This window comes from Gracilinanus agilis, chromosome 1 (assembly GCF_016433145.1).
Source record: "Gracilinanus agilis isolate LMUSP501 chromosome 1, AgileGrace, whole genome shotgun sequence".
NCBI lineage: Eukaryota > Metazoa > Chordata > Mammalia > Didelphimorphia > Didelphidae > Gracilinanus > Gracilinanus agilis.
Window position 1 is genome coordinate 795,291,158 of NC_058130.1, and position 8,697 is coordinate 795,299,854.

Here is an 8,697-nt window from a genome sequence, read left to right on the forward strand (position 1 = left end):
TTGTATGTGGCTGTGTTGAACATTTTGCCAGAGAATGTAGATTTAGAAGATCTTATAGACAGAGGTATAATAATAATGGATTTAACAAATTTAATAATAATAATAATGGATATAGAGGAAATAATTGGAATAATGGATTTAATTATGGTAATAATCAACAAAATGAGTTCAAAATGCAGTTGCCAAAATCCATGTTGTCAGGGTATGCTAGCATCGAATTTAGGACAGATGCAAGATTATAAAGGCCAGAGAGAGACCGGAATATAGCCACGATGTACAGGGAAATGGTAATCATGGTAACCTGAATGGAGGGACAGATTCATTATGAAGGTGTGCCCGAAATTAAAAAGTAATTAATCAAGGTAATGGGAATGAAGTGAATATTGATAAAATTGTATGTATTAACGATAATGATAATGTGATTGTAGATAATGGAAATGGTGCACTTGGTGTTAATAATGATTTAATTGATGATAAAAAGAATTTAATTAATAACAGTGATGAGTTGATCAGTGTTAATGTTAATTTAAATGGAATCAATGATAATTTGATCAATGTTAATGATAATGTGAATGGAATTAATAATTTAATCAAATGTGAATGATAATTTGAAGAGAATTCATGATCATCTGAATGGTGTTAATGTTAAATTATCTGAATTAAATACTGGTAATGGTGTAAATTGTAATTTACCCAATGTTAATAGTAATTTTACCTATTGTTAATGATAATTTATCCACTGTTTATAATAATATGACTAAGATTGAAAGTAATTTATTTGATATTGGTAATCTAATTAATGGTGTAAATAATTGTAAAAAAAGAGGGGAATTGTGTTGTAAATAGGGTTAATAATTCTAGTAATTGTATAATTGAGAAAACTAATGAAAATTGTTGTGATATGGGCCTCCAACAGGAGGATGACAATGACACAAGACAGAAGGGGGCGTATTGGAGAAATGCTACTGAGGTGAAACTGACAGGTCCTGGTGCCATATTGGATATGTGGGTAAGGGACAGTGAGGAGTCAAGGCGGGCTCCTTGGTTTTGAGTCAGAAGGACAAAGAGCATACAGCTACAGAGAAGGTGGGGGTTCTGTCTAGGTGAGAGAGAATAATGTGTTTGGGACACACTGAGCTCAAGATATCTACTGGTCACCTAGTGTGAAATCCCTGTAAAGAAATTTGAGATGAATGACTGTAGGTCAGCACAGAGATTGGGGTAGAAAATGGAAATCTGAGACTCAGCAGCAGAGAGATGGTGCTTGCATTCCTAGTAGCTGATGAGATCACTAAGTAAAGAAGCCTAGAGAGAGAAGAGTAGAGGACCAAAGACAGGGCTGGAAGAACTCCCTCACTCTAACCCTACTGTTACAAGATCTAGAGGAGGAGCCAGCAGAGAAGACAGAGAATCACAGGTCAGAGAGGTAAGAGCTAAACCAGGAGAGAGAGAGCCCTGTCCTAAAAGCCTAGAGAGAAGAGAATATCGAGACAACAGCATCAAAAGCTAGACAGGACTGAGAGAAGGAGGACTGAGGAGGTGGTCTCTAACCTCTCCGAAAGAGAAGAGCATACAGGGGAGAAGGTACGAGGAGAAAGCAAAGCCTGAGAAGATGGAGAGAGAATGGAGGCCCTACCTCGACCTGGAAGAAGGTTCCACTGATGAATGTTCTCATGGGTAAAGGGAGATGAAGCCAGAGACACTTGGTGCCTGCAGTCTATTTGTCTGAAGTAGGGGTTGGGGTGTCCAGTCTGGCACTGAGAGGACTAGGATAGCTTTGACCCAGGGACTAGATTTCCAGGCAAATGTAGAAGAAAAGAACCCTATTTGCACAGAACACTCTCAGGCCTTCCAGAAACTCGCCCTTTTCTCTCCAGCCTGTCCTATAAGGGAAGGACTAGACCGGTGAGGAATTCTACTGAACAGAGAAGGAATGTAGCCAGCCATTGGCTCTGGTAATAACAGCTCTGCTCAAGAACACTGAGCTCCTCTTCTGAGAAAAAGGCCCCATTTCTGTGTGAGGCCCTTCCTGGGCTCCTCCAAACTCCTCAGACTCTCTCTCTCTGGGTCAGGGAGGTCAGCAGCAGCAGGCCAGGGGAGGGGTCACACTCTGGAGTGGATACAAAAGCCACAGGGGAGCTCTCTGGGGCCTCCCCAGCTGCCTGATTCTGGCTGTCCTTGGCAAAGACCCTGACCATTCCTACAAGAGGCTCCACTGGCAGCTGCTGACCTTCCAGCCACTTCCTTTCCCATCACACCTCTAAACCAAGGGACACTGGCCTCCTGGCTAATCCTTGGTCAAGACCTTCCCTGGTCTGATTCTAGGCCTTTCCAGGGGCTGCCTGTCTCCCTGCAGGGAATGTTCTCCCTCCTGCCTCTGGCCTCGGAGCTTCCTTCGAGTCCCAGCTGAATCCTCCCCTCAGGAACCCATGATCTCCCCAGAACCCTGAGAGCCTTCTCTCCCACAATCTCACCCGCAGAGCTGGTTTGGACAGAGCTGGTGAGGGGTCTCCTCGGTCAGACTAAGGGGGCCTGGAAGGGGCGGTCAACTGCTTCTCCCTTCCTTTGTGCTGAGCAGTGCCAGGCACACTCCAGGCTGTTTCTCCAGACCGGCTGACTTGGGCTAAGAAGGGAGAGGAAGGAAGGAGCCGGAGAGACCTAGGAAGACTCAAGGACATGAGGCAGAAGTCAGGGAGCAGCACCAGGGGACAATGTCTGCCCTGAGGATGGCACAGACCAGGGGACACCCTCAGGCTCTGCTCCAGACCAGACTCAAGAGGGAACAGTGAGAAGAAGCAGAGGAAGAGGGTGTGAATGCCGCCAGGGAAGCAGAGAGCAAAGACATGATCCCTAGAAAGGGAAGGAGTCAATGGCCATCCTTGGAGAAATCCAACATGGGAGGCAGCACCTAGGGGAAGTTCTCGGGGCCTGAGCTGCCCAAGGGCCAAGGAATCCCTCCCAAAGCTGAGAAGAGAGCCGGGAAGTGTATTCCTCCTGCCTTGGATGTGGGGACAGAAATGGCCCAACAGGAAGGAGGGAGCAGTTTCATAGCCCATCTTGTGTCAGAGCCAGGGAAGGGTGATGAGGCTCCCATCTGGGGCTGGAATACACTTACCTGGGCTGGGAGTCTGTCCCTCTCCAAGGTCATCCCTGGGACTCCAGGCTCCCTGTAGAGGCACCAAAGTAGCCGTAGTGAGTCCATCTGGGGAATCTCTTCCATCTTTTTCCAGCCTTGTCTATGTTAGGGTTAAATTAGGAGTTTTGACAAAACAAGAGAGTAGCTTTTAATCATTTAAGTATTAATGAGAATATGGTAGAGTTGTAAATTAATATTATCCCTTTAAGCCAGAGGAAGGAAAACTTCTAGCAGGTTTTAAAAATTAACAATTTAGTTTAATTAAAATAGAGATAGTAAAAGAATATAGTAAAATGAATATAGCAAAGAGAAATATAGGAAAGAGGGAGAGAAAGGAAATTTCCCAGTGTCTATACTAGTTATCCTAAAACTACTGCTAATAACAACCACCCTACAAAGTTCCAACCCAATCCAGCCCAATCCAAACCAAGTCAATCAGGGTTTAATCCAATCCCAATTAGGTCTGTCAATGAAGACCAGCCACCTTCCAAAAAGTTCAAGAAAGAAAAAACCCAACAACCCAAATAAAAACCTCAAAACCCAAAAGCTTTCTAAAGGCTAAAGCCAAAAATCTCTCTCAGTAACCTGAGGCCTGCCTTTATAGTCCAGCAACTAACCTCCAAACAAAAACAACACAACAGCAAACTTTCCCCCAAATGCCAGCCTTAACTGTCAACAACTGACAAACTTATGCTGGACTCCTTTTATACTCTTTTTTGATCTCACTTCCTGTCTCTATGGTTCCTCCTTCTTGTCTCTATGATTTCTACTTCCTGTAACCATGAGCTAGTTAATCCCTACACATCTCTATGGTAAGAGGACCTCCAGGTCCCCTGTTAAATTAAAAAAGGAATAAAGAATTCCTTTTTAAATCTCCCCATTCAGGGTCTTGCAACCCCCCCATTCCCTCCCCACTTTCTGGCCCCCTGAATGGAGCTCCAGCCAAAGCTCTTCCCAACACGCCTCTCTTAGCCCAGGGAATGTCTGATTTCTCTGCCCTTCTGAGCAGCAGGAGCTGGCCCAGAGCCTCCACCCAGGGCAGTCCCTCCCCAATTTCCCAGTTTAGAAAAGCCCATCTTCCTCCCTGCCTTTGGGTTCACTCTCTGGGCCAATTGCTCTTGGTGGAACCTGAGAACAAAGCTCCCTTGATCTCCCTCCCAGCTTCAGATTTGGCTCAGCCCCATCCCTCCTAGGGACAGAACCTGGGCATCTGCACCCTGAGCTGGGGAGAGAGAAGGGACCCAGAGGGCACAGGTTTTCCCTTCTCTTCCCAGGCTGAGGCTGCCCCACAGGGATCTCCACTGGGTGTAAATTAGAGGATCCCCTTTTCATCTTTAACATCAGTTAACTCCTTTCCCTAAAGCAACCCATTTTGACCTGATAATGACCCTCTGAAGCAGGTGTTATTCTTTTTCCTACTTCACAAATGAAGGAAGGACACTGAGTCACAGAGCGTGATTAAGTGACTTGCCCACAGTTACACAACTACCACGTCCATGTCCCACACCTGCCCATTTCACCACCTGGCTGATTCTAGAAGAGACTTGATCCCTGGGAGATAGTGGCACTGAGGAAACCATGACAAGTTATGGGCAGAGTTCCAGGGGGAAAAACTCTGAGAAGGACCCACTTGGGTCACTGCAGGAAGGAAGACGCTCTCTGTGCTCTTCGGACTCATAGCAGCAATCGAGGCTGGACAAACACATTCCAGAGGACTGAGATGATGTGGCCTGTCCAATTGCGTGACAGGTAACTGGACCTGGTCTATTGCCTTCATCAAAGACAGAACCCAATAGTCAGTGGACAGGATCGATGGAGTCATGGAGATGAGACTCAGGGTCCTGACACTGATCCTTAAGAGCACATGGAACACCCAGACTTCTTATTGATGTAAATGATTAGGATAAAAACATCTAAAGGCCTCCCCTCTTAGCCTCAAATGAACATCTACAATTCTAGAAACAATTTCAACTATTTTATTTAGATACCTTTTATGACTTTTATCATTTGTCTGCAGTCACTGCATATTTTTTAAACCACAGCATCTAATTTCTTTGTGACTCACTCGATATTTTTACATTATTCCTGACCTATTAAATACCCTACATGGCACAGTGTTAAAAGCTCTTTATGTTTCTTTACAAGACAGCTGATCCCTTTATACTCATTACAAGCTAAACAGGGGCATCTATCAAAAACCAGTCATTCCCCCCCCCAAAGTCATTTTGAGGAATTGATGTCTCTTTCCACCATCCCACCCTCTTCTTTTTTCTCCAAGAATTTCAACATATTGCATGTGGCAGCTAAACCACTTTTTTTTCCCATTATGATATTCACTTTCTCACAATGCTGGCTGCCACACAAGGATGGACTCAGAAAGCTAGAAGAAAGATACTTGGCACATCAGCTCTGTGCCCCAGGAAAAAAAAAGTGGAGAAAGTGATTGAAGGGATCTGAAGAAAAGAAAGCAGGAGACTAATACCACGCTTTTCTTCTTTTTTTCTTTTATCAGACATGGATGTGGGTACAGAAATGGCCCAGCAGGGAGGGAGGAGCTTCCCACCCTGTTTTGTTTCAGAGCCAGGGAAGGGCCTCCCTGGGTGATAGGGTTCCCATCTGGGGCTGGAATACACTTACCTGGGCTGGGAGTCTGTCCCTCTCAAAGGTCATCCCTGGGACTCCAGGCTCCCTGTAGAGGCACCAAAGTAGCCCCAGTGAGTCCATCTGGTGAAGCTGCTCCATCTTTTCTCAGCCTCACCTCCCCACTCAGGGTCCTGCCCCTCCCCTACCTTCCCCCTCACTTTATGGCCCCTTGAATAGAGCTCCAGCCAAAGCTCTTCCCAACAGGGCTCCCCTGGCCCAGGGAATGTCTGACTTCTCTGCCCTTCTGAGCAGCAGGAGCTGGCCTGGAGCCCCCTTCCCGGGCACTCCCTCCCCTCTTTCCCCCAGTGTAGAAAAGCCCATCTTCCTCCCTCCTTTTGGGCTCCCTCTCTGGGCCAATTGCTCTTGGTTGTGAAAAAAGCTACTTAAGTGTTACTGGCTGATTGGGAGACTGGAGCTACCCAGGGGACTAAACACACTGGGGAACACTCACAAAACCCACTAGGGAAAGGAGGAAATTAATAAAAAAATGAAAACACACACAGGGGGGTTGGGAAACAGGTGATGTATAAAGGAATCACAGTTGACTGGGTACCAGGCAGTTTAACTGCCAACTCCAAACTAGCCAAGGAAATCCAGCTCTGTGGGTTCCTGGTCTGGAGGAGAGGAATAACAGGAATCTTACCAAAAAACAGTTTAATGTTATACTTAAGAGGTAGGCGATGAGGGAAAGGATCCACTAAGTCCTATCAGCTATGGATGAACTCAAGGGCTGGAAGGTGGGGACTCCCTACACTATAACTAAAGCAGTCAGGCAGGACAAGCCTGGCTGGTCAGGAGGGGGAAAAGGTTTCTCACTAATGTGTCCACTTCAGCTCCACAGATGATCTCAGCTTCCACGGGAACACGGGTATCGCAGCAGTTAACCCACAGGGTAATGCAGTCAGGGAGACGCATTTGTCTGCAGGTCCACCAGGCAGATCTTACTTCTGTGCTCAGCCTGAACTTCCTCCACTGGAGAGATGTTTCTGGATGGAGACAATCCACTTTTCCCAGGCTCTCCACTTAAACAGCTAAGCCAACCAACCCAACTGCCATTAGCAACAGAGTCACCGAGAAAAATCCCTCCTCTGACCAATGCTCCATGATTGGAATGCTCAGGTCTTGCCTGTCAGCTCTGGCTGCTGCTTTATGCTCCTTACTTTAAAACTTATTTTTCCCTATAACAGTTGGACCTGAGAAGAAAGCTGCCCTGATCTCCCTCCCAGCTCAAAATCTGGCTCAGCCTCATCCCTCCTGGGGCAGGCCCTGGGCCTCTGCACCCTGAGCTGGGGAGGGAGAAGGGACCCAGAGGGCAGAGGTTTTCCCTTCTCTTCCCAGGCTGAGGCTGCCCCACAGGGATCTCCATGGGATGAGGGCCCAATGGAGTCACCAAGGGCCAGGCCTGCCCTCAGGACAGAGCCTGCTACCAGCAGAGGGAGGGGGACAGCTTGAGAAGAGAAGAGGCTCTAGAGGGGCAGATGAGCCCCTCCCTCTGATGCTCCTCTTCTGCCCCCTCCCTTTTCCCATCCTTCTAAACCCCCAAGAGGCAGCAGGGCTTTGGGATCCCCCATGGGATAGATGGTCCCAGGCAGAGCCCAAACCCCCTGGCAGGGAAGGGGTCTGAGAGTTCTGCCAGAAAGGGGAGCAGGAAGCATGGGGAAGGCGAGCCAAGGGAGGGGCTAGGAAGGCACATGGTCCAATAGAACTCCTGGCAAGGAAGGCAGGGAGGAGAGCCTCAAGGGTTGGGGGGAGGGAATGGGGGATGCTGAGCCTCAGGAAACAAGAGGAAGAGGTGCTGGGGTCTCCCTAGGAGCTGGGGAGGGCACCTGGGACCCTCTGGCACAGCTGAGGCTGGGAAGCCTTAAAAGGAACTGGAGCCGGGGAGCCCAAGGTCTGAGCCCTGATAGGGACCAGCCTAAGGGCCAGGGGCCAAAGAAAAGGGTCAGTAAAGGGCTTTGGCTCCTGGGGGGGAGGGGGAGGAGAGGGCAGGAAGACAGAGTTCAGGGATCCTCACAGAGGCTCTGAGGGCAGCCCAGAGGAATCTCTAAGCAGGAGCTGGGGGTCAGAACACCTGGGTCAGGAATCCCTGGGCCCCTGGAATGCCTCCTCTCTCTCCCTAGACCCCGCCCCAGACTCTAGACTCCACCCCAGGGTTGGGATTCTCCCAGGGCCATCACCCACCAGGCTGGGCAGGAGAGAGCCCCCCTCCCCCTGCATCCAGCCACTCCTTCCCAACCTCACCATCCTAAGGACCCTCCAGCAGCTCTCCCCTCCCCCTACACTGCCTAGTTATAGCCTGAGGGAGGTGGGGGCAGCACAGAGCTCCTGGAGGAGAGCAGGGCCCAAAGTGGGGGGATGCTGAGGGAATTTGAGGCCCACAAAGAGAGGCCATCTGAGGGTTCTGGTGGGGGTTTAAAACATCTCAGGAGAATCAGGCAGGTAAAGGGGAGTTCAGTGCAGGTGGGGGAAGAGGAAAAAGGGAGAGGGGAGGGGAAGGAAAGGGAGAACCAGGAACAGGGTCCAGATAAGGCCCAGAGGCCAAGAGGGTCAAATCTGACAAGAAAGTGAGCCAAAGCTAAAGCCCTGATCTTGGGAAGGGGTTGAGGGGGGTTGGAAAGTGGCTATGGGAGGACCACCTGGTAGCTCTCCTATCCCAGAAGTCTTCAAGTACCTGCTGGAGGCCACCTTGGGCTGGGGGAGAGTTATGGGGATCCCTCCCGGTGCTCCAGGGGGGCCCAGCCAGCCTCCAGGGGGAGATCCTCCAGCCAGGAAGCCCTTCCAGGGGGCCAGGCCAGGATCAGGGTTCAAAGACAAAAGGGGGGCCCCAAGAGCACAGAAAAGATCTGAGGACAAATTGGAACCCAGGTCCTCCCCACTGCAGGCCTGGCACTCTCCCCTGGGCTACCCAGCGCCCCAGG

General features: G+C 49.1%; 1 protein-coding gene across 1 annotated transcript in view; it reads right to left on the reverse strand.

Moving 5' to 3' along the window:
- The window catches only part of LOC123230538 (zinc finger protein 345-like), a 38,386-nt gene extending 31,692 nt beyond the window's left edge, over positions 1 to 6,694 (reverse strand). Inside the window, exons 1-3 of the mRNA XM_044656672.1 lie at positions 6,596 to 6,694; positions 4,767 to 4,907; positions 3,116 to 3,236 (exon numbers count right to left, since the gene is read on the reverse strand). Of these exons, the coding sequence (XP_044512607.1) occupies positions 3,116 to 3,236; positions 4,767 to 4,907; positions 6,596 to 6,694 (361 nt within the window). The remainder of the gene's footprint in view (positions 1 to 3,115; positions 3,237 to 4,766; positions 4,908 to 6,595) is intronic.
- Positions 6,695 to 8,697: the final 2,003 nt, after the last annotated feature.